At 42.0% G+C, this 26,805-nt stretch overlaps 1 protein-coding gene across 5 annotated transcripts; it reads left to right on the top strand.

The window, feature by feature from the left end:
• The first annotated feature begins 505 nt into the window (after window positions 1-505).
• On the top strand, window positions 506-25,937 carry muc13a (mucin 13a, cell surface associated). 5 transcript variants are annotated; one of them, XM_077246366.1, is made up of 13 exons: window positions 506-707; window positions 5,568-5,627; window positions 6,157-6,204; window positions 6,366-6,421; window positions 12,365-12,420; window positions 12,746-12,798; window positions 12,997-13,836; window positions 17,622-20,837; window positions 21,313-22,409; window positions 24,268-24,332; window positions 24,459-24,622; window positions 24,713-24,808; window positions 24,894-25,937. In XM_077246366.1, the coding sequence occupies exons 2-13, from the start codon at window positions 5,594-5,596 to the stop codon at window positions 25,001-25,003; spliced, it is 5,835 nt and encodes a 1,944-aa protein (XP_077102481.1). In that variant the 5' UTR covers window positions 506-707; window positions 5,568-5,593; the 3' UTR covers window positions 25,004-25,937. The 5 variants fall into 5 exon arrangements, with proteins under 5 accessions (XP_077102481.1, XP_077102479.1, XP_077102478.1 ...); XM_077246364.1 differs by having other exon boundaries at window positions 21,313-22,583; XM_077246363.1 differs by having other exon boundaries at window positions 6,363-6,421; window positions 21,313-22,583.
• Window positions 25,938-26,805: the final 868 nt, after the last annotated feature.

Below are 26,805 nucleotides of genomic sequence, written 5' to 3'. Positions count from 1 at the left end.
CAAAAAAACCCAGTCATTTACACTTATTTCAAGTTGGTTTTTTTTACAGTGCAAAAAACAATATCATAGTCATAATCTAATGTAGTTTATTAATGTTAACAAATGTATCCTGTTGTAAAGTGTTGCTGAAATTTAGTTTTTCTCTAAATGTCAGTGGGTGACTGTCGATGCAGTGCTAGAGTATACATATTATTAAGTGTCAACTGTAGAGGCTTAGTTGTCGACTGGAGGTAAACTTAAGTCAGGTCACAGGTGAGTAGGGGGATTGCTACCACATAAGTTTTTTTATTCTTTTTTAGACACAATATATTAAATCTATGCTCAAAAGCAGACTAAGATTGAAAAAAGTCAGCCACAGATTGACATCAGCTTATAGTCCCTAAGGCAGTTACTTAGAATGCTGAGCTATAATGAGATGAAATGCTGAAATTCAGGTTTATGGTGTATGAATTCAAATATGGGCTCGACATTTCCAATAAATGTGCTATGTGTTGTTCCACCTGTTACAGTAGTTAAAAAAATTGCAACCCAGAAATAGCATGAATTGTTTGCCCTTTACCTGGGAGAAAAGACCTGAATGGTTTAGTCTTCAGTCAGAACTGAAGGAGAAGGACAAGCTTTTTCTGTAACACTTATTTTTCAAAATATGATCTGGATTTTATTACTTTTATGGTAACCTAGAGAATTGGACAAGGGTCTGATAATAGGTAAGGATCTGAAGCTGATAAATGATCACAATATGTGTTTGTTTATTGTGGACACCTTAGAGTTGAGACACTGTAGAATCAGTCCAATTATGAGGATTTCTTTGGATTTTATAAGGGGGCAATGTGTAGTTTTTTAGGTATTTTATTATCTAAAATCATTATTTTCATTCATAAATATGTCCTCAATGGTGTACAAATACCTCTGCCAATTTTCTGACTTATTCTCGTAAACGAAGAATTTATTATCTTTATACATGTTACGGGTAGATCCACGGAGACTTCCATGTTCTGCCATCTTGAAAAACTATAATAACAGAGAGGGTCAAAAAGTACTAGGCCAGCGCGTTTCCACAACGCGTTTTCGTTCAGAGCCAGGTTCACGTAACTAAAGCAGCAGAAACGGAGGAGCAGAGCAGTGAGAGGCGCTTCTCACTGCCCTGCCAAGTCAGTCAGTAATTCATACTGTAACATTCGCTTGTTCGTTGTGTCAAGTTGCAGATTGTTTGAAATAGCAAACCTGTTCACCTGAAGGAAAACTCGACGAAGTGCTATTAGAAGACATCCTGTCATAGCTTTTTGGTACATAACAGCTACCGTAGATGCAACACGGATGAAAAAGCGAGGCGCTGGAGAGCACAATTCATTTGAATGCAAAATACAATTTCACCTATAGAGGGGAGAAATTCCTACACAATGTTCCTTTAAAATACTGCTATTTTATCAATGGCTAGATTAAATGGATTTTATTATTTTTTATTATTATTTATCTTTTGGTTTAAAAATATTTGTAAAAAAGTTCCCAAATTGGGGTATGTGTAAAAGGTCAAATACATGGCATCCTATCAAATCACATCTTTTGCGGTCAATTCAGACTGCATCCACATAAGTAGCGTGCATATGTTAGGTTGTGTGCAGAGTATTGCTGCCTTAGCAAATCACTACATTACTGCCGTTCTCAACAATGTACTTTTGTAAAAGTGGGGTTTTAGCACTTACTAGCATAACGAACAAAGACTGAGCATACCGAGCGATTTAACATTTAAACTCTCTTCGATACAGAAACATATCCTGTGTGAGTTCTTGCTGTTTTTAATGTTTGTTTTTAATGACAAGACCAGCCAAAACCACACTTCAACATAAAAGTCCCGAACTCAGACACCACAGTACTGAGTTTGTTACAGAGCCCACCCGCTTAAGGAGCAGATTCAAGACGCTCCACACAAAAGAATAGTCCAGGAGGGTAGTGTTGAGGGCCATAATGGAGGGCCAGGCCTATGCAGTGGAACAAGACTAGGAACATGGGACAATGGTGGACCTGGGCCTTGGGGTCGAAGAGAGTCCAGGCCATAAAACCATGGTGAACCAGGGCCGTGGAATAAGGGCGGACTTGAACAATGGAGCAAGGGCAGGCCTGGACCGTGGAGAAATGGCAGGTATAGGCTGTGGAATATTGGGCCGTGGTGCAGAGGCAGACATGAACCATGGGGCACTGGAGGACCTGGGCTGTGGAGAAGTGATGATCCTGGCCAATGGTGCTGAGGTGGACCTGGTCCGAGGAGCAGTGGTTGGGATATCTCAAACTGGATTGATAGGGCAGACGACCTCCAGGGCGGAACAGATGATCACCATAGCAGATCAGATGAAACCATAGTCCTCCACTGCGGGGCAGAAGACCACCATAGCATACCTAATGAAACAGGTAAGGCTTGGTTAGGCGAGACTAGAACAGAAGATACAGAATATGTGGTTAGCATTGGCCACAGGGGCCACAACAAAAAAGGCAGGTAGCTTGTTGGTGTTCTGAGTGAACATGGCAGGATCAGCAAAGTGTCGCTGGTTTTCAAAAAAGTTCATGACCTCTGTGGTCGTGTTGTGGGAGACATGAAGTTCAGGTATGACTGCTGCGGTCGCGTTGAGGTAGACGTGAAACTCAGGAGTGGCCTCTGTGGTTGTATTATGGTAGATGTGAAACTCAGGGATTGAAACAGAATGGTGAGATGAATCAGACCTTGAAGCAGACTCACGAACTGAATCAGGCTTTGAAGAAAACTCTTTATCTGAAGCAGACTTTGAAGGAGACTCTTGGGCTGATGAATAGTATGCGTCCCAAACGCACATAACGGCTATAGCAGTGATGTGGAGTGTAGTCGTCAGTGGGACCACCTCTGAGACTCCTTGACTTAGGACTTAGGATACCAGCAGCAAGCACCGACATAAGTGGTGCATTTTTTCTTGACTTGACACCAGTCTCGTGCACCTAGGAACTGCCTTAGAGGCTTCATAAGCAATGTTCATGAAGACTGGGAACCCTGACATGACGTCCATGATGGCTGAAGACTCTAGCATGACCGCCATTCTGGCCGAAGGCTCCAGCATGTTAACCATCTTGGTCGATGACTCTGACCAGGCCCTGGACCTGACTGATGGTCCGAATGCAATTTTGTAAAGCGACCTTGAGTTTGTAGAAAGGCGCTATATTAAAAAGTAAATAAATAAATAAATATTTTCCCCACATATCCACACGATTGCAAATGTGACAACAAACAAAAAGTTAATATTAAGTGTCATACATTTTAAACACAGTATTGTCAATATTGAAGGGCTCTATTTTGCAAATGAAATAATAGTAAACAATAGTTCAAATGAAAGCCACAGCATAATTGTTGTGCGTCTCCAACAAACAGCGGTGTTGATTATTTTGCTTTGAACAAATCAGGAACGCACTCAGTGTCCGAATTCACTCGTTTTAATTCATTCCTTCTAGTAAACTATATTAGTGGAATGTAGGAAATAATTAATGAAATTATAGGGGGCGATTTCGAACACAGATCTTGTTTGTTTCTACGGTTATTACCTTCGCAACTCGTTATGTAGCTAGCACGTGTGTAGCACACAACACAATCCAATAATCCAAGACAATATTATAATCTCAATCAATATTCACAGAACTAATTCTCTTTTTTTTTCACAACTATTTTATACTGAGAACTCTGTAAGGATTTGTTACATGATGTTGTATTGTCTTTTTGAGAGTGGATTTCCTGCAACATTATTTTAGAGCAGCAGTTCTCAAACAGGGGCAGCAAACATCCAAGAGGCCTCAAGATAATTGATTTATGTTGAAAAATATTATTTAAAATAAGATGAAACAGCAATTATAATAAGTAAATTTTAATTGAAATCCCCTTAAAAAAACTATGGCAAGTCAAGAATTTCAGGAACTTAATGGGGTTTCACCATCTGGATGTTTCAGGACATCAGAGTGGCCCACTTGAATTTGTGAGCACAACAACAACAACAACAAAAAAAGATCCCTCGACAAACAGTACACACACCATCATTTCATGGAATAGTGTCTCTGACCATCGGGTGGCCACGCTTGCCGCATAAGGTGTTGGGGTTTCATTTATACATACGAGCAGATTTGATCATTCAATGGAACTAATATTTTCAAATCGAAATGACATATAAATGCTGAAAATGATTGGCAGATGTTCTTACACCAGGTGATAAATGGAACTGACTTGAATTCTTAAAAACATGCAAGTCACGTAACCTGTTAACATGGGTATGTGAAAAAATACGCACTGCATACGCACTGCAAACTACGTGTGAAACAGAACTGTTTTTATTATAGAAGAGCCAGATTTTTTATCATACAGACAGACAATTTAAAAAGCTTACAGTCTGAAATGTTCAATTTATTCTTAACCATAGAATTTTAATTTGTTTCATTATTTATTTTTTTATAGTGTTGTTGAGAGGCCTGGGAGAAGTTTAGGAAGGCTCAGTACAATGGAGTCTTTTTCAAAATGCCAGTGGTGGTTTATTTTAGAAGCAGCAGCTCACAAGGTGTAGTCCACATGAAGTACAAAAACAAACAAACAAAGAAACAAACAAATAAATAAATAAAACTTTAAAAAAATAATAAAAAAACACGAAAAAAATGCTGTGAGCAGCAAAAACTGGCACTAAACAACGCCTAGTGGCACAACCACCAAATTATCAGCATGTCTCAAACATGTTCAATCCTTTGTACAGTATACACAGGATGCAACATCTTCTCAACCTGATCAGACAATGGTTTAAATACACAAGTTTCCCGCCAAACACTAGTGGGACGAATCATTGTCACCGGGTAAAGGTGGAACCTTTTGAACACTCACTGAATTCCACAGCAAAACATTGGCACATAAACATAACTAATGTTCAAGAACTAATTTCTAACATGCAATAATCATAATACAAACATGCATAACATACAACGACAAACTCAAACATTTAACACATCAGAGCACTCATGTCTCTCCCAATCTTGAAACATGGTACGTTCTGGCTATGAGCATTATCAGAACCCACCTCCAAAACACTGGCTCAGACAGGTAAGATCTAACATGTGCTATAATATGCAAATGTATACAATAAAGAAATATTTTTTAAACAAACAATGGCTCTCTATCATCAGTCAAAACATTTACACGTTGAACATTTAATGTTGGAATTGTCCATCCACATATTAATTGTCAACATACAATACATACTGAACTATTCCTGCCCTCAGCACAACACATAAATTCAAAATAGCACTAGGCTGACACTCTAGTGATGATGTCATTGAAATGGTACATCACCACACCTCCTTAACTCCACCTATGTTCTTAACACTTAAAATAACTGAACTCAAAGTCTGGAAAAAGTAAAGAAATCTGGGAAAATCACCAACATCAGTATAAGCATATATTTTGCTTTCTGACGAATGTAATAATACTGTAGTATATCCAGTGTGCCAAAGTCCCCTTGCTAAAAACATTGCCTTGTTTTGTTGATGAGTTTGTGCAATAACTTTTAATGTATTTGCAGGAACACGGGGTGACATAAAGAAGACAATGTCCCCCTTAGTAGTTCTATTGATTATTATAGGTAAATATCTACTCAAGTTATTTATGTTTGTGCAACAAATGTTGAAGATTTTATTATTTAGAAAACAAGTAATTTAGCTATATATTTGGACACAATTATTTCTTCTGTCTGTGACTTTGGATTTCCTCTGTGTATGTGAAAGAACCTTGAATGGAATGTTGTTTGCTGCAGAAAATTCTATTCTGAGAAGTCACATGGTAAAAGACCTTTACCCAAAACTATCTATAGGGTGTGTTACCTTCTTTGGAAGAAGATGTATGTATATAACTCTGAACCAAAAAATACTTGGGAGCGCGCTGGAAGGCCAGAGGGCCAGTGGGCCGGAGGGCCAGAGCGTTAGAGCGCCGTTCTATGGAACGGAATGGCGTTCGAAAATAAAGTCCAATTATTTCTAGCATCAAAGGTCTCTGCGAAATTATTTTTCAGAACAATTGAAACCACTTCACATATAGCACTTTCTAACATGTGTTTACATTCAGAAACACTGCAAAAAGGGTCAAACTAATGCTAAATATATCTCTTCCATCAGGATTGTTGGGGCCAACGTTTGAAAATCAAAAAAATGAGTCTGATTCAGGTAAAAACTAATTATCTGTCCTTGTCTACAGTGTGGAAATAACACCGGTAAATAAACAAAAACAACAACAATATTGTTGTTGTTGTTGAATACTTTTGAGTTTTGCATGATGCATAAAGAGTAAGTAATCTTTTTTTCTTTTTCTCTCACATCTTCAGCAGTTTCACATCATACGGCCTCATCAGACCAAAGAGTTATCAACAGGAACCAATTGAATGTAAGGTCATGGCACAGTCATAGTTCTCTTACGAAAGGTATCTCTCGTACTGCGTAATATCTTACGCTACGGGGAAAACCTCTTTTCCACGAGATATTGAAGCCAAAAATTATCCTTAATTTTTAATCAATGTAAAATGCTTTGCGACAGCATGCACACATAGGCAAGGCAGCTTGCGTGTCTATTGGCTGACCTGTGGTAAAAGCAGCAGCCTATCGACAGAGGCCCGGCGAGACATGACACCCAATGGGGCACTTCGTGCCAATATACGTCACGTCCCGCCAAAATAGGCGTGGCCTTGGCCTATAAATACAGATCGATAGGCTGATACAAACTGATTCTCATCTCTTCAGCGAAGCATCTGCATCGCTGGATCCGGAGTGAGAAGCCGCGCTGTCTGAGGAAAAGCATACAGCGGGACGAGCCTTGAGTGGCGTCATATCCTTTCCATTCAAGTGTGTGTGTGTGTTCGCTGCTGCGATAACACACTTTTTTCACTGTTTCTCTCCCTCCTGAAAGAGCTGCGTCTTTCTCAAGATGCATATGTCCTGCGGCTCGTGTCGAGCCACACTCAGTGAAGAGAATCGCCATGTCATCTGCATTTCCTGCCTGGGTGAGGATCATGCGGCTCTCGCTCTCGTCGACGGCGGATGCCATCACTGTGAGCTACTGCCTATGGTGACTCTGAGGACTCGCCTGGCATCTTTCTCAGAGCCTGCACTCCCTCACCATCGAGGTTGACGAAACAGCCGAGGTCTGCTCTATCCTGGCATCAGATAGTGAGGATTGGGCGAGCTCTGTGGACCTCCCCCCTGCTATCCGCGAGCCTGCTGGGAAACGGGCCAGAATCGAGTCAGAGCTGATGCGTCTGCTCTCTCAAGCCGTCGGCAACCTCGGCCTCGACTGGGAGGCGCCCACGCAGCCCGCGCGCAACCGACTGGACGGATGCTTCCTCAAAAAGGACCACGCCCCGTCACAATCCAGACCCGCCCCTTTTCTTCCTGAACTTCACGAAGAAGTTGCGAGGTCCTGGAACGCCCCCCTCTCGGCCAGGGTGCGTACCTCTGCCTCTGCTGCATTTTCCACTGTGGACGGTGCGAAGGACAGAGGATACCTTTCTCTTCGACCAGTGGAAGCAGCGGTAGCTTCCCATCTCTGCCCGCCCTCTGCTGGACGGCGAGCTCAGATAACGCTACCATCTAAAGCCTGCCGAGTGACGTCATCCATGCACGGTCGCGCATACACTGCCGCCGGGCAAGCCGCGTCAGCACTACACACAATGGCCATCCTGCAGATCTTCCAGGCCTACCCTTCTCCGAAAAATGGACGAGGAAGGCGCTGAATCGATCAGCGTTGCGGATTTACGGAGCGCTACAGACCTGGCTCTACGCGCTACAAAATCAGCTGCACAGGCCATTGGATGGAACATGGCCTCTCTCACCCTGGCTGAGAGACATCTGTGGTTGACGCTGTCTGAAATGACTGAAAAGGAGCGCGCTGTATTTCTCGACGTGCCCATTTCTTCAACTGGCCTTTTCGGATCTGCCGTCAAAGATTTCGCGGACAGATTCCAAGAGGTGCAAAAGACATCGCAGGTTATGAAGCACTTCCTCCCGAAGCGCTCTAGTTCCGCAACAGGCCGCTCTAAACAGCCGCCTGCCCGGAGCTCCCAGCCACAGCCTGCACCACCCGCCGCCACCGCTTCTCAACGCCGCCAGGCCCGAGAACAGAGACCGCGCTCTCGCTCTACCGGACGCCGCCCCCCTCAGCGCAGGCCCCTGCCTAGGATCGAAATCAAGCCCGAGGTCTCAAAGCCTTCCTAGCCTCTCTAGGAAAGCGACGGTGTTCAAATCCCGCTGCGGCCGGGTTTTCACCAAAACATTTCGGTCGTCCAGTTCCATGCAATATGACTGTTCCAGTGCATTTAGCAGTCAACCGGTTAATTTGCCCGCTTGCCTGCACACAAAAGCCGTTTTTACGGCTACCCAGATAAATCCAATAAAGAGTGTATTTTCTGGTGTTCCGGCCACGGCCGATGTTGTTATGAGTGTTGTAAGAATGCCCACGTCCCAGTGCCCATTCCCACACGCAGACACAGCGCGCCACAGCGCAGGGCTAGCACAAATAAAATCGACTCAGGTCGATTGTGCAAACAATGTAGTGAATGTGCCCACAACACAGTGCCCACAAACACTACACAATGCGTGTCCCTCGGTTTCTGTAAAAACTAAACCGACACACATTCAGTCAGCACAAGCCGACGGTGTTATAAGTGCAGTGAATGTGCCCGCTGTCCCGCGCCCACATTCCCTCACAGACACGCTCATCCCCACGGGGTTTGTCCCGCTCGCTTTCTCTCCACAACCGGTCATAGAGAATTCGAGCGCGACCAGGCTGCCCGCCGTGATCGGAGCGCCTCCCGCCTCGCACGTTGTAAACACAGTGTTTATGTCTCAGCACACCGGAGCTCTGCAACCGCTGCAATGCTGGGCCAGAGCCCGGATTTCATTCTACCCCTAGCTATTCACGCAGATGCGTGGTCAAAGCTGCCCGGGGTATCAGAGTGGGTGTTGAACACTATAAAGAGAGGCTATTCGCTACAGTTCGCTCGACGTCCCCGCCGTTACACGGCGCGAGTCGAAACCTCGGTGAACAACGAAGTATCTCATCTACTTCGAGCCGAAATAGCGAAAATGCTGAGAAAAGGGGCCATAGAACCTTTATCTCAGGCTCAGAGCGAAGGGGGGCTATACAGCAGATATTTTCTGGTACCGAAGAAAGACGGGGGTCTCAGACCCATTCTAGATCTGCGACAGCTGAACAGAGTGCTTATGAAGCGCCAGTCCAGAATGCTGACAACCAGGAAAATCCTCGCGCAAGTGCGCCAAGGAGACTGGTTTATGTCAATAGATCTGAAGGACGCCTATTTCCAAATACAAATAGCGTCATGTCACAAGCGATTCTTGAGATTCGCCTTCGAGGGCCAGGCTTATCAATACACAGTCCTACCGTTCGGCCTGTCTTTGGCACCCCGTAGATTTACGAAGTGCATGGACGCGGCTCTCGCACCCCTGAGACTTCGGGGCATGCGAGTGTTGAACTACTTGGACGATTTGCTGATTCTAGCTCGATCACATTCAGAGCTCATAGAACACAGGACCACATTGCTCGAGCATCTCGAGAATCTGGGTCTCACAGTCAATTGGGCAAAAGTTCGCTGTTTCCCAGCGACATGAAATGTGCCTCGGCTCTGGAACCTTGGAAAATAGCCGACTGGTATCAGTCAGGCGTGAGTCTGGGGACTCCCTCGAGTGTGACGGTGGTGTCCACGGACGCTTCGACCTCGGGATGGGGAGCGCTGCTCGAGGGCAGACCGTTCTTCGGCCAGTGGTCAGAACGGAGAAGCTCCTGCACATAAACTGTCTAGAAATGATAGCAGTAGACAACGCGCTACGGCGCTTTTGTCCCCAGATAAAAGGCCGCCATGTCTTTGTCCGGTCGGACAACATGTCAGTATGTGGCATACATAAATCACCAGGGTGGCGTCAGGTCCCGAAACCTTTACAGGCTGACGGAACGCCTCCTGATCTGGGCTCAGCACAACCTGCTTTCACTGAAAGCAGCGCATGTGCCTGGTCGCCTGAATCTGGGACCAGACCGTCTGTCCAGAAACAATGTCCCAGCAGGGGAGTGGTCGCTGCACCCGCAGACGATCCAACTGCTGTGGGACACATTCGGCAGAGCGCAGGTGGACCTGTTCGCGTCCCAAGAAAACGCTCACTGTCCGAACTTTTTCTCCAAGAGCAGGGATGCGCTGGCCCACGTATGGCCCCGCTGCCCCCTCTATGCTTTTCCCCCCATCTCGCTCCTGCTTCAGGTGCTAGAACGGATCAGGGAAAACGAATGCCCAGTGCTTCTCGTGGCTCCGCTCTGGACAAACCAGAACTGGTTCCCAGTCTTGATGCAGCTCACCAGCACTGCCCCGTGGTCGATACCGGTGAGCAGAGACCTCCTCTCTCAGGCAAAGGGCTCGATTTGGCATCCTCGCCCGGATTTATGGTCCCTACATGCATGGGCCATCAACGGGTACCCGCTAACCTCCCAGAGGGAGTGTTAAATACAATCACGCAGGCTAGAGCCCCGTCTACTAGATGGCTCTATTCCTCGAAGTGGTCAGTATTCTCTGCCTGGTGTCAAGCTCAGGGCTTTTCACCCGCAGACTGCGGGGTTACGGAAGTGCTTCCTTCAGGAGCTGCTGGATAAGGGCAGGACCCCATCCACGCTCAAAGTGTACGTGGCGGCCATGGCGGCGTTTGCAAAACCGACGTTTGGCCAGTCACTGGGGAAAAACAACCTGGTCGTGCGATTCCTCAGGGGAGCTCGGAGGCTGAATCCTCCCAGACCCCCCTCAGTCCCTATTTGGGACCTTTCTACGGTGTTGGAAGCCATGAAAGGTGCCCCATTCGTGCCAATCTATTTGTCAGACATGAAACATAAGTTTCTCAAAACGGTATTCCTTATGGCTCTCGCTTCAGTGAAGCGTGTAGGGGACTTGCAAGCGATTTCAGTAAGCGCGTCATGCATGGAGTTTGGGCCTAATGACTCGAAAGTCATACTCAAACCAAGGCACGGGTACGTGTCCAAATCTCTCAACACACCGTTCAGGGCCCAGGTTATATCCCTGTGCGCCCTCCCGGCTCGTGATGAGGAGGAGGATGCGAGTCTCCTCTGCCCTGTCAGGGCACTGAGAGCTTATGTGTCCCGCTCTTCGGTCTTCAGACAGACAGAGAAGCTCTTCGTTTTGTTTGGCGGACGCTCCAAGGGACTGGCCGCATCAAAACAGAGCCTATCCAGATGGATAGTTGATGCCATAGTGCTGGCTTACACTTCTAAGGGCCTGCAGTGTCCTTTGGGTGTCAGAGCGCACTCCACGAGAGGAATGGCCTCGTCGCAGGCGTGGTCTAGCGGGATCTCTTTGCTAAATATCTGTATGGCGGCAGGCTGGGCCTCGCCGTCTGCATTTATAAGGTTTTATAACCTTGAGGTTCCCGCCTTACAGGCTAAGCTGCTGTCGGTCTAGAATTCAGTATTATCTGTCCCGCTGCGCCGGCGCAGAATACTGAGTCATTGCTTATGCACACTGATGGAGAGAACAGCTCCATGGGTGCTGAATAACCCGTACTGTTACCCAGTTCAGGCTGAACAAGTTCACTCTGTCTGTGTGGAACACTGTTAACATAACTAGCTCCTGTAGGATGCTATTTCATGGGAAATGATGCTTGCAGCCTCTCTTCCCCGACTCTCTGTGAGTCTATGGTGATTATGCACTATATTGGCCCCTGGCTACTGCCCTTGGGACTTTAGTGTCGGATCCCAGTACGCACGGCGTGTTGCATTGTGTTCCCCATAGCGTAAGATATTACGCAGTATGAGAGATACTTTCGTAATAGAACGTATTCGGTTACTAACGTAACCTCGGTTCTCTCTAGAGAGGGAACGAGTACTGCGTATCTTGCCGTGCATACTACAGCTTGGTTCGCTTCAGCGATCAAAACCAGTTTGTATCAGCCTATCGATCTGTATTTATAGGCCAAGGCCACGCCTATTCTGGCGGGACGTGACGTATATTGGCGCGAAGTGCCCCATTGGGTGTCATGTCTCGCAGGGCCTCTGTCGATAGGCTGCTGCTTTTGCCACAGGTCAGCCAATAGGCACGCAAGCTGCCTTGCCTATGTCTGCATGCTGTCGCCAAGCGTTTTACATTGATTAAAAAATTAAGGATAATTTTTATCTCGTGGAAAAGAGGTTTTCCCCGTAGCGTAAGATATTACGCAGTACTCGTTCCCTCTCTAGAGAGAACCAAGGTTACGTTAGTAACCGAGTACGTTTTTCAATATTCATTTAACACATTTTAAACGGCAGCATGTTTCTTTATTTCTTTAGAACAGAGCACTGGAAAATTGGCCTGTGGCCAATCGTACAGATATTAAAATTTTTAGGTAAGTGAGAAAATAGCTAATCTAACATGTAACATCATTTTCCAAAAACATGTTGAGAAGCTCTGTGGTCTTGATCATAGCAAAACAGAGCTGATCTGCTGTTTTAGCCCTGAGATCTCACAAAGTCAGTGTACAGGAGTAGGAAAAAGTATCTGGTTTAGTCTTAAATGGTAATACAGAACAACTGATAAACAGGGGTGGATATAGTGTCTGATTTGAATTTAACAGTTAACATTGTTTGCCTAGACTTAGTACATTTCTTTTGAACAAAGTGTGTTTTTGTCTGACATGCACAATAATATATGCTAATAACTTAATCTATCAGGAAAGGATCACTGGTTATTTCCAGACAATACTGGTACCCCGTTTTAGAAATAGGTAAGGAATCAATATCAATATTTCCAAAATGTTGTAATTTAATTAATTAATTAAATTAATGTTGTAATTAAACCATGATGACAGATATTCTCTATATTTTCTAAATTCATACAAAGAAAGTTATCTGTACTTGTAACCAGGTATGTCAATGTGTTCTTTTCATCTGCATCTTTATGTAATACATTTCATTTTTTTCAGCCATTAAAAAACCGAACCCCACATCCCCTGCAATCACCTTGGCCACAACACCAACACTCTCATATACAACACAGTCATTCAACTCTGAGTCATTACCAGCTACAACAAGTATGTTGCCCACTTCATCTTTCCCAACAACTGAAGAAACAACCACTTTAGGGCCATCAACAACCAAAACAACAAAGAGCAAAACAACAGAGCCCTTAACAACTAGCATTCAATCACATACAAGCAAACAGACGACAACCTCAAGACAAATATCAGAAACAACAGAGTCACACATTTCAACACTAACAAAAGAAACCAATCCAACGACAACAATCGTACCAACTGCCAACCCAAGACAGCAAACAACCATCACAAATTCCACAACATCAGAGCAACAAAAAACTGCCACTGCAAACAATGTACCATTAGACACCTCAAGGCAACCAACAGCCACCACATCAACGGGGTCTGTATTTCCAGAAACAATCACTCCATCAACCACACCAGCATCTACATCAATACAGCTAACAAACAACATAAACACAAGAAATATAGTCAGGACACCAGAGGAAACTTCAACATCAGTGGGTCCTACAACCAGTATCCACACAACAACTGTAATGGATGGCTCAAATGCTCCAGAAGTAACAGGATCTGCCTTTTCATCTGCAAATCTGCCAGCTACATCAGGAACAGGAGTTAGTTTTGAAAGCTTAAAAACTACAATTGCAGTAGGTACAAGTGCTGAAAGAACATTGAGAACTGCAGCACCAGATTCCACTTCAACTTTATTGTCTGCAGTGGCACCTGGAACAACAAGGGCAGCAACAACAACTCTAATACCTAAAACAGGTTTGACTAAAGATGTTATGACTATACACTTCTGTGCAAAAGTTTTTTTAAGAAGTTTCTATGGTCTCCATGTCTGCATTTATTTGATCAAAAATACAGCAAAGCAGTAATATTTTGAAATACTATTACAATTTAAAGTAACCTTTTTTATTGTAATATATTTTAAAATGTATTCCTGTGGTGGCAAAGCTGAATTTTCTGCATCATTACTCCAGTCTTCAGTGAGATACTTCAGAAATCATTTTAAGAAATCATTGCTCAAGAAACATTTATTTTTAGCTTTTCTTATTTTTTCAGTACTCTCTTATGAATAGAAATTTCAAAAGAGCAGCATTTATTTGAAACAATTTTTTCGGTAGCAATGACTAAATGTTTTTGAATCAGGCTAAAAAGGTTCAGGGCCCTATCATACACCCGGCTCAATGAGGTACCAGGCGCGACGCAAGTGTTTTTTCAGCCTGACGCAGTTATCATTTTCACGTCCTACTTGTGTTGTTTAAATAGCAAATGCATTTGTGCCCATTTGTTCGCCCACAGCGTGCTGGTCTGAAAATGAGGTGTGTTCAGGTGCATTGTTGACGTATTGCTATTTTGAGGCAACTGAAATAGACTGACCAACTGAAACCTGGGGCCCTATTTTAACAATCTAAGCCAGGGGTGTCAAACTCAATTCCTGGAGGGCCACAGCCCTGCAGAGTTTAGCTTCAAATCTAATTAAACACACCTGATCCTGCTAATCAAGATCCCTGAATTCTTCAGGCTTATTTAAAAAAACTGGAGGTATGTGTGTTGGAGCTGGTTGGAACTAAACTCTGTAGGGCTGTGGCCCTCCAGGAATTGAGTTTGACACCCCTGATCTAAGCCATGGTCTAAAGCACTTGTCGCAAGTGCACTAAGGGCATGTCCGTATCAACTTTTGCTAGTTTAACGACGGGGAAAATGGTCGGCTCGCCCGGCACATGATCTAAAAGGGTTGACTATTCTCTTAATGAGTAATGGGTGTGTTTTGGGCTTTACGTGCAATAAACCAATCAGAGTCTCATCTCCCATTTCCTTTAAATACCAGTTGTGCTTGTACCATGGCGGATTTGCTATTGACATAGCGGAATTTGATAGTGGAAAGACCCGAACGCGTCTCCAGAGCAAACGGATCTGCTCATGTGCGAGGTTAAAGCGCGCGAGCAGACCATCTACGGGACAAGTCGGATTCCACCATATCTTTGTGCACAATAATAATCTTTTACATTGTAATCGTTTTATTTTTAATATTTGGCATGTTTGTGTGCTGCTGTGTGTCCCTGTGTGTTTAATAAGCAGAGTGTACGCGCGTTGTGGACCCATTACTGTGGAGCCATTACTGACCAATTAATGTGCATTGTAGCAGATTACTAACGCGTTCTTTAAACAAAAAAAGAAAACATTGCGCTATTGACTTTAGACCAGTTTTCAGTTTGTCAATGGCGCAGTCTAATTCAGTTGCCTCAAAATAGCAATGCGCCATCAATGCGCCTCAACACACCTCGTTTTCAGACCAGCACTCCCATGGGTGCACAAATGGACGCAAATGCATTTGCTATTTAAACAACGTGGCGCAGGATGTGAAAATGTTAATTGTGTCGGACTGAAACTAGCAAAAAACATGCCTCATGCTGCATTGCGCCGGGTGTATGATAGGGCCCCTGGTCTTTTTGATATTTAAATAGTGCGTTAGTAATGTGCGCCTATAGGTGGGTGCACAACGCGGTTAGACTCTGCTTATTACACACACAGGGATGTGCAGCAGCACACAAATTAGCCAAATATAAAAAAATAAAGGATTACAATGTAAAAGATTAATATTATACACAAAAAGATATGGTGGAATCTGGCTTGTCCCATAGATGGTCTGCTTGCACGCTTTAACCTCGTGCACGAACAGATCTGTTTGGTGGCTAGAGAAGCGTTCAGTCTTTCCGCTTGCAAATTCCCCATGTAAATAGCAACCCGCCATGGCGCGAGCGCAACTGACTTTTAAAGGGAATGGAAGATGAGACTCTGATTGGTTTATTGCACGTTATGCCCAAAACACACCCATTACTAATTTTACCGTTGTTAAACTAGCAAAAGTGGATTCGGACATGCCTTAAGTGCACTTTAGACCATGCGCTTAGATCGTTAAAATAGGGCCCTAAGTATGTTATTCCTTCACTGCTAGCGGGAATAACTACCCTTAAAACAAGGTCATTAAAATAACTTTTTTTTTCAACTTGACACACCATATGAATGTAACCCTTTTTGAATACAATGGCAAGTGCTGAACTGCACTAGTCAAGCCAATGAGATAATTACGTATTACCGTGAGCTGCAGTAAGAACAGATAGACATTTTTTAGGTTTGCCATTTTTGCATTCTTTTTATGACAGGGCAGTTAATAATGAATATATATGGTGCTGGAAAACAAAAGCAACATCAAGCAAAGTAATGTTTGAAAGAACATTGATAAAAGAACATTTTAACAACAACATAAAAATAGTTTATTACTGATTACTATGAAAATTGTTATACTAAATGATTTGAATGTTATTATAAGAGGTGGGCACAGATATTTTTTTTTAATCTAGATTAATCTCACTGTAATCTTGGAATTAATGTAGATTAATCTACATTAAAATGGCTCATTTGAATTCTGCCGAAGGCATTCAGGATATGTGTGCTACCCAAATAATGACTAAAAGTAAGTCTTTGTGAATAGTTCGCCTCGCGTAGGGATGTGAATTTCTCCCAAAAATACCATTCGACAATAGAGGAGCAAAAGTCGAATGTCGTTGAAAAAAACGCACACTCACAATGACAGAAAGGGAGGCCAATTTCATCTTAACACAATGCTATCTTATTTAACCTGTTAACCTTTGCCAGTGCGCCGACGCTCTGAAGCATTTTTTTAGCCTATAAATTAATGTATTTGTCCAAAAAACGGATAATGTCATACTTTTTAGTTGTGCTATCGTGGCGTAATAATCTGTTTGGTTGTAAAATGTATTGAATGAAATGAAATCGAATGTATCGTCCTGTGGAATCATTCATTCACAGCTCACGAAGATGTTCAACTAATAAAGATCTTCATCGCTGGCAAAAATATGATGCATTTGCAGATTTGCTTTCACTAGACTAAACTGTAGATCCACGGCCACTTCATCCAACGCTCTTGATGTTCTTAAATCTTCCTGTTACGAATCCGAGTCGAGTGTGATTGAACGCGCTTCAGACGATTCAGTGCGTGAGGAACTGAACAGATCATTCAGACTGATTCGCGAACCGATTTAGACAGATCTGCCAACTTGTTTGATGAAGTCTTTGAACAGAACCGACTCAAAAGAGTGATTCATATGTAAATTGAGCATCGCTCATGCCCATAAAAAGATACAGCACGCTTGGAATAAACTCATTTAACAACATGTAATTGCATTAAAATAAAGTAACGAGAGGACTGTCGCCCAACGTAACATGTAAAAGTATACACCTTGTGTCCCTGACAGGAAAATACCCTGCTGCGCGATCTGTAACAGTAGGCGCGACGTCAAATATGTCAAATATACTAGGCTACACATTGGAATTGCACGAAAATATAACGATATTCGAAAAAGCTATTTTATGATCCAAACCCAACTTTGAGAATAGATTAACGGCGATATTTTTTTTAATCGCCCGATAAGAGTCTCACGTTTACGCAGCACGTTAACGCCGATAACGGCTCACCACTAGTTATTATTTAACACTAACCTGTTGTTAATTTGCTTTACCTTTAGAGGTCATGGCAACACTTCAGCCTACACAAACAGTAGCTACAACAGAGGCAGTGACCATCTTCCCAGTACATTCTGCAATAAAATCAACGATGCAGTCAGCAATAACAGAGGCATCATTACTTCAAGTCACAACGGAACCATTACCAGCCAAAACAGATTCAATAACACCAAGTGAAACAACAGTGTCTGCATCAGAAACGGTACCACCAACAACAAAAATACCAGCATCTAGTGCTCTTATTACAGCTGCAGAGGCAACAAGTACAACTACTTCATCAACAGGAGCAACATTAGCAACTGCACTGGGCATAACCACAGCAGCAACTGTTAGAAATGAACCGGAAACAACCAAGACTACACTAGCTGAAGGTTCATCTACTGGATTACATTCTATAGCAGTAGATACAGTGACAACAGCCCCGGCAGAGTCTGTTACTGCAACCAAAGCTTCAACATTGGTAACAGAAACATCTCAGTTCACAATGGAACCTTTACCAGCCCAAACAGAAACTACATTATTAATGTCGATGAAGCCAGTTATAGTGTCTCATGCCTCAGAAGTCTCCACCACTGACAAAAGAGTGACAGAAGAACCTACAAAACACGCTGATATGGGTTCTTCATCAGCAGGACAAACTACATTAAGAGCATTTGGTACAACAGAATCAAAAATGACTCAGACTACAGCAGCACCAATAACAGAGGAATCATCAACTGAAGCAGGTGAAGTAAAGACAACAGCTACAGGAACATCCAGAACTACAGAATCATCTGCAGAAGCTACAACATTGTTTGTGCCAACAACAAGTGCAACTACTGCAGCATCAGAAGGAGTGGCATCAGCATTGCCAGCAACTGTATCAGGGACAACCACAGCATCAACCATCAGAAATGAACCAGAAATAACCAAGACTACACTAGCTGAGGGTTCATCTACTGAATTACATTCTATAGCAGTGGATACAGTGACAACAACAACAGCCCTGGCAGAGTCTGTTACTGCATCCACAGCTTCAACATTGGTACCAGAAACATCTCAATTAACAATGGAACCTCTACCAGCCCAAACAGAAACTACAACATTAATGTCGATGAAGCAAGTTACAGTGTCTCATGCCTCAGAGGTCTCCACCACTGTCAAAAGAGTGACAGAAGAACCTACTACACACGCTGATATGGGTTCTTCATCAGCAGGACAAACTACATTAAGAGCATCTGGTACAACAGAATCAAAAATTACTCAGACTACAGCAGTACCAATAACAGAGGAATCATCAACTGAAGCAGGTGAAGTAAAGACAACAGCTACAGGAACATCCAGAACTACAGAATCATCTGCAGAAGCTACAACATTGTTTGTGCCAACAACAAGTGCAACTACTGCAGCATCAGAAGGAGTGGCATCAGCATTACCAGCAACTGTATCAGGGACAACCACAGCATCAACAATCAGAAATGAACCAGAAATAACCAAGACTACACTAGCTGAGGGTTCATCTACTGGATTACATTCTATAGCAGTAGATACAGTGACAACAGCCCCGGCAGAGTCTGTTACTGCAACCAAAGCTTCAACATTGGTACCAGAAACATCTCAAGTAACAATGGAATCTTTACCAGCCCAAACAGAAACTACAACATTAATGTCAATGAAGCCAGTTACAGTGTCTCATGCCTCAGAGTTCTCCACCACTGTCAAAAGAGTGACAGAAGAACCTACAAAAGACGATGATATGGGTTCTTCTTCAGCAGGACAAATTACATTAAGAGCATCTGGTACAACAGAATCAAAAATTACGCCGACTACAGCAGCACCAATAACAGAGGAATCATCAACTGAAGCAGGTAAAGTAAAGACAACAGCTACAGGAACATCCAGTACTACAGAATCATCTGCAGAAGCTCCAACGTTGTTTGTGCCAACAACAAGTGCAACTGCAGCATCAGAAGGAGTGGCATCAGCATTGCCAGCAACTGTATCAGGGACAACCACAGCATCAACCATCAGAAATGAACCAGAAATAACCAACACTACACTAGCTGAGGGTTCATCTACTGAATTACATTCTATAGCAGTAGATACAGTGACAACAACAACAGCCCTGGCAGAGTCTGTTACTGCATCCACAGCTTCAACATTGGTACCAGAAACATCTCAATTAACAATGGAACCTCTACCAGCCCAAACAGAAACTACAACATTAATGTCGATGAAGCAAGTTACAGTGTCTCATGCCTCAGAGGTCTCCACCACTGTCAAAAGAGTGACAGAAGAACCTACTACACACGCTGATATGGGTTCTTCATCAGCAGGACAAACTACATTAAGAGCATCTGGCACAACAGAATCAAAAATTACTCAGACTACAGCAGTACCAATAACAGAGGAATCATCAACTGAAGCAGGTGAAGTAAAGACAACAGCTACAGGAACATCCAGAACTACAGAATCATCTGCAGAAGCTACAACATTGTTTGTGCCAACAACAAGTGCAACTACTGCAGCATCAGAAGGAGTGGCATCAGCATTACCAGCAACTGTATCAGGGACAACCACAGCATCAACAATCAGAAATGAACCAGAAATAACCAAGACTACACTAGCTGAGGGTTCATCTACTGGATTACGTTCTATAGCAGTAGATACAGTGACAACAGCCCCGGCAGAGTCTGTTACTGCAACCAAAGCTTCAACATTGGTACCAGAAACATCTCAAGTAACAATGGAATCTTTACCAGCCCAAACAGAAACTACAACATTAATGTCAATGAATCCAGTAACAGTGTCTCGTGCCTCAGAGGTCTCCACCACTGTCAAAAGAGTGACAGAAGAACCTACGACACACGCTGATATGGGTTCTTCATCAGCAGGACAAATTACATTAAGAGCATCTGGTACAACAGAAACAAAAATTACGCCGACTACAGCAGCACCAATAACAGAGGAATCATCAACTGAAGCAGGTGAAGTAAAGACAACAGCTACAGGAACATCTAGAACTACAGAATCATCTGCAGAAGCTACAACATTGTTAGTTCCAACAGTGGCACAGAGCACAATCAGTGAAACAGCCATGGAAGCTACAACATGGACAGCTACAACATCTGAAACTTCAGTAGCTACTAGGCTGTCAGTGACTGCAATATCATCCAAAGAATCTAAAACTACTATGATAATGCCAACAACATCAGCTGACACACATCATATAACCACGGGTAAGACACATACTGTAATATTAATACAAATTTTCCCCCAGTACTATCATCATGTTTCATCTCCAAAAAATTGCATGACAGTTTATGACAGTTAAACCAGCTGTAAATCCTAGAGCAATTACCTATTTGTGTCAATAGTCATTAAGATGGGTACCGAAATAATACGTTTTAAAAATAGATTAACTAATCATGCTACATGGGAACCATAAAAACATTACATAGTAAAAAAATAGCACAAATAGATAGTGAGTCACTGAAACTTCAGAAAGAAAATTCATATGTTAACAGTATATTCAAAGTTTGACATAGCCTACATGATGATTATCAATAACATAACGTGGACTGAATGTGTTCTACTTTGACTTATAAAATATAGACAACTAGTGAAAATGCTTCTGTTGGCTTTGTACTACTTCATACTCAAAAAAATGACTGTACAACATCAGACTAGACTAATTTCATTTTTTCTCCACAGACACAGTCAGAACAGGTCAGACAACAACAAAAACACCACAGGAACCTGCAACAGAGACAACAGTGACAATTGGTTCAACTACAGAAGTCATCACCAAAAAGGATGCAGAAACAGCTGCAGAAACCACTGGATATAAAGAAACATCTAAAATAAACAGAACCCCAAATGACAGAACAGTGTCTGCATCAGTGACAAACATAAAAAGAGTACCATCATCTAGTGCTATTTTGACAACTGGAGAGGCAACAAGTGCAACGACTACAATTTCAGCAGAGTCTGCTACTGCAACCAAAGCTTCAACATGGGTACCAGAAACATCACAAGTCACAACAGAATCTTTACCAGCCCAAACAGAAAGTACAACGTTAATGTCAATGAAGCCAGTAACAGTGTCTCATATCTCAGAGGTTTCCACCACTATCAAAAGAGCGACAGACGAACCTACAACACACGCTGATAAGGGTTCTTCATCAGCAGGACAAATTACATTAAGAGCATCTGGTACAACAGAATCAAAAATTACTCCGACTACAGCAGCACCAATAACAGAGGAATCATCAACTGAAGCAGGTGAAGTAAAGACAACAGATACAGGAACATCCAGAACTACAGAATCATCTGCAGAAGCTACAACATTGTTTGTGCCAACAACAAGTGCAACTGCAGCATCAGAAGGAGTGGCATCAGCATTACCAGCAACTGTATTAGGGACAACCACACCATCAACCATCAGAAATGAACCAAGAATAACCAAGAGTACACTAGCTGAGGGTTCATCTACTGGATTACATTCTATAGCAGTAGATACAGTGACAACAGCCCCGGCAGAGTCTGTTACTGCAACCAAAGCTTCAACATTGGTAACAGAAACATCTCAAGTAACAATGGAATCTTTACCAGCCCAAACAGAAACTACAACATTAATGTCAATGAAGCCAGTAACAGTGTCTCGTGCCTCAGAGGTCTCCATCACTGTCAAAAGAGTGACAGAAGAACCTACAACACACGCTGATATGGGTTCTTCATCAACAGGACAAACGACATTGGGTACAACAGTATCAACACTTGCTCCCGCTACAACAGCACCAATAACAGAGGTATCAACAATTACACCTGCTACAGCAGCAGGAGTAACCACAAATACTGATCCCCCTACCCTTGATGAAGGAAGCATAAGGTTAAGATTCAGTCTAAACGAAATTTTCCAAGAAATATATAGGAACAGATCATCCTCTGCTTTCTTTACATTGGCATCCAGAGTGATAACTGTGGTAACTATAACTTGTTTCATACATTAAGAACATAAATGCTATTTACTTATAAGATGACATTTATCAATTTAGCTTGTAGATGTTAACATCATAGTTCATAGTTCCTTAAGACTAGTCCACACTACCACACAAGCTTTCACATTTAAGTCTGCAACTAGGCTGTGACAAAGAACCAGGGATCATTGCTGTAACCATCACTCTCAATAAATTGAAATCTGGTTGACCAGTCACCGAGATGAGACCACCACAGAGCACTCAAAATATATTTGTTAAATGAACTGAATTAAATTGAGAAAAACCTTTTCCACACAATTAATAGAACACTACTAGAACAAGAAATTGCAATATTAGAAGTAACAATTAAAATTTTGAACAAGCAGCAAGAAAAATAAATAAATTGTGTGTGGGCATAAAAAAATACAAAAATAAGTGGGCCACAAATGTTATCGGTTCCCAACCTGGTAACTTGGTTCCCAAACAGAAGTTCACAATCATAATGGGTCACGCTTTATATTAGGGCCCAATTCTCACTATTAACTAACTATTAACTATGACTGTTGCCTCAATAAACTCATAATTACAATTTATTAATAGTTAGATATTTGTTAAATTTAGGTTCTAGATTAAAGGTAGAATATGGTCATGCAGAATAAAGCATTAATATGTGCTTTATAAGTACTAATAAACAGCCAATATCCTAGTAATATGCATGCTAATAAGCAACTAGTTAAGTGTTACCCCATTATGTTTTGAGAAGTGGTTCATGTGCAATTTCCAAGTTGGCTACTCACACTTACACTAATTCTAATAGCATGTGAAGGGAGAATTAAACATGCAAAATAATGACATTATGCGACAACAATGTATTACTGTTTGCAATGTGTATCACTTATTATTTTAGCAAGTAGTAGTAACTATACAGTATGTGGAGTGAAGGGTGAATGTAAGAGTAGATTTATTGACACCAATTCAAATGCTGTGTAAAAAGTCTGCACAATAAATCGATGCAGCAGCTTGTTTACAGGAGTTACAGAACTCACCTTGGAAATGTATGTTGGCCAACTACTTGCATATCTGAAAAGTTGCTAATCTATCGACAAAATTGCTAAATTGGCAAACACTGCCGGCTAGAGTTCACATAGCAATCAGCATGACCACATGTCATGACCAAAATGTCATGGCTCTTTCGAGCCAAAGAACCATACGATTTAATTCCATATCCATCCATTCTCCTAAGCACTTGCCGGATGTACCTTGGTGGGGATTGTTCGAGCCTACTCATACTATGTTGGAAAGATATTTCAAATGTTATAGTAAAGATTTTTTAATAGTAAAATAAACATGTTCCTCTTAAGTTCAAAATGACCTCAACTAGCTTTTGAATGATTGACTCTATTCGCACGAGGGGAGTGCATATTAGCCTAAAAGTAAAATATTTTCCACTCGAAAATCCTAAATATATTTTATACTGCATCTTTTAAGAGCAACCCAAATGTATTTGAACTCACAGCCTATTGTTGGAGACTGTTTAGTTGTGCTTAAAACAAATCAAATATAGGCTATCTTAAATTATATATTAATTTTACAGCATTGTGTAATGTTTAATTAATATAAAAATGGGAAAAGATACATTTCACATTGTACTCTATTTATAATAAAATGACAATATTTTCATCGCATGCAGATAAACCTCATTTACGAGGCAAGTTATCTCAGAGGATACAAGCGAAGCAGAGTCGAATCCTTCACGTAAGCATGACAACTGTTGTCTTTCACATTCATCATAAAGATGTCCAGGATGATAATAATAGTCAGAGCACACTGTTATAGGACATTGGGAGTAATAATAATCCTTTTTTTTTTTTTTTTTTAAAGGAATGGCTCCATTAAAGTTGACATGTCTCTTATCTTTGAAAATGATTCTATGGTCCCAAGCTCAGTTGAGGTAGAATCTATTCTTTATGGAAATGCTATGAATGGGAGCATACTTACTGGACATAATCTCATACTGAACATCATACTGGACACTATCAAAGCAGGTGAGTGTGTACAAGTACAATACACAAATTAGCATAATGGTGAAACCTTTCAAATAAAGTTTAATGTGCACTGCACATTTTATATTACAGGGGAAATAGTTACTTCTAAAACACCTGCGCCCAACACACCTGTCACAAATGCAACTATACAAACTACTACCATGAGATCCACAGCAAGAACAAACGGTAGGCTATTGAATGTTTAAATTATTTAGTTTAATACTTTTAAATATATAATATACACTATATTTTTTACTTCTTACCTTTTCAGAGAACACAAACACCACCTCTGGTGTCTTTTCACAGATGGGATGCTGTTCACTAATGTCTATATCTCCAGCCATCGCTGTTTTATTAGCTCAAACTGTGATGTTTTTGTAATTATATAGTGCAAGAGTTCAAAAAAGAGATAAAACACCATAGAATGACACCATGTTTAATATAATATTTAAGCTGATTTTATTAGTTAAACTAGACAAATGTTGACTGTTATATTAGGCACAGATTATAGTTTGTACTGTGCATACAAGTTTTAGGACCATAACCCTAATAATCCATATATTAGACCACAAGTTACCATCTGATAATATTTTAATATTAACGGTAACACCACATCACAATAAGGTCTAATTTGTTAACATTAGTTAATGCATTGACTAACATTAGCCTATATCTTTTTGTACACGATTTATTAATGTTAGATGATACAAATCTTCTTGTTTATGTTAGTTCACTGTTAATTAACTAAAGTTAACAGATGCAACTTTTGATCTTCAAAATCGAAATTTTAAGATTAACATTCTCTAAGATTAATAAACGCCGTAGAAGTATTTTTCATTATGAGTTGATGTTAACTAATGTAGTTAACTAATGTTAAAAAATTAAACATTATTGTAAAGTGATACCATATTAACTAAAAAATGTCATATTAGTTGTGATCAGAAGTCAACAGGGATTTGTGCAAGTCAATAGTTTGTGTCAAAAACGTTTATTTTGTTGGTTTTAGATAATAAGGTGCTTTACTTTATTCTTTTTGAATACTTATATGTTTAGTTAACCTTATTTGGTTGATATTTAATTTTAGCCGACTATATTTTTAGTGGTATCTGTGTATTCTTTGTTATTAAAGTTTTGGCATTCTGACATGTATCTTGTTTTGTATTCTGTTGTCCTCTTTGTTGTCTGTATTTAATCTTGGGATAACCGACAAATAGGGATTGTGCTATAGAATTAATTAAAATAGGGGTCTTTGTATTCAAATTTAAGGAGTTTTAAATCTTTGTGAATAAAAATAAAAGATTTACAGGACAGTAAATCCTGTTTTAATGTATTTGTTATAAAATATTGTGGGTGGTCTGATGTTTTCTATAAGTAATTTTGATGATATGATGATATGATATGATATGATCTGGATTCCAGCTCATCTTGTTTTCACAAGTCAAAGTTGAATAACCTTAAATTTGTTCATAAAGTATATTTGAAGCAATTAATTATTAAATTAATTATTAAAAACAGGATTCACACATCATTTTATTACAGGGAAGGAGGGAGGGAGGGAAGGAGAGAGGGAAGGAGAGGGGGGAGGAGGGAGGGAAGGAGAGAGGGAAGGAGAGGGGGAAGGAGGGAGGGAGGGAAGGAAGGAGGGAGGGAAGGAGAGTGGGAGGGAAAGCGAGGGGGAGAGGGAGGGAGAGAAGGAGAGGTGGAGAGGGTGGAGGGAAGGAGAGGGGGAGAGGGAAAGAGGGGAGAGAGAGGGGGAGGGAGGGAGGGAGGGAAGGAAGGAAGAAAGGAATGAAGGAAGGAGGGAGGGAGGGGGGGAAGGAAGGAAGGAAGGAAGGAAGGAAGGAAGGAGGGAGGGAGGGGGAGGGAAGAAAGGAAGGAAGGAAGGAAGGAAGGAAGGAAGGAGGGAGGGAGGGAAGGGAAGGAAGGAAGGAAGGAAGGAAGGAAGGAAGGAAGGAAGGAAGGAGGGAGGGAGGAAGGGGGGGAGGGAAGGAGGGAGGGGGAGGGAGGGAAGGAGGGAGGGGGGAGGGAGGGAAGGAGAGGGGGAGAGAGAGGGAGGGAGGGAAGGAAAGGAGAGAGGGAGGGAGGGTAGGAGAGGGAGAGAGGGAGGGAGGGAAGGAAAGGAGAGAGGGAGGGAGGGAGGGTAGGAGAGGGAGAGAGGGAGGGAGGGAGAGAGAGGGGGAGGG

The sequence above is a fragment of the Siphateles boraxobius genome, unplaced genomic scaffold (genome assembly GCF_051911475.1).
Source record: "Siphateles boraxobius isolate OS27281-9 unplaced genomic scaffold, OSU_SipBor_1 29, whole genome shotgun sequence".
Classification (NCBI taxonomy): domain Eukaryota; kingdom Metazoa; phylum Chordata; class Actinopteri; order Cypriniformes; family Leuciscidae; genus Siphateles; species Siphateles boraxobius.
This window is presented reverse-complemented; position numbering and strand designations above follow the sequence as displayed.

Bases quoted from the DNA above. Each gene is read 5' to 3' on its own strand.
- muc13a (XM_077246363.1), top strand. From the start codon at position 5,594: ATGTCCCCCTTAGTAGTTCTATTGATTATTATAG. The intron at 20,838-21,312 runs GTAAGACACATA...TTTTCTCCACAG, and splicing joins CACACATCATATAACCACGG to ACACAGTCAGAACAGGTCAG. The intron at 22,584-24,267 runs GTAACTATAACT...CATCGCATGCAG, and splicing joins CATCCAGAGTGATAACTGTG to ATAAACCTCATTTACGAGGC.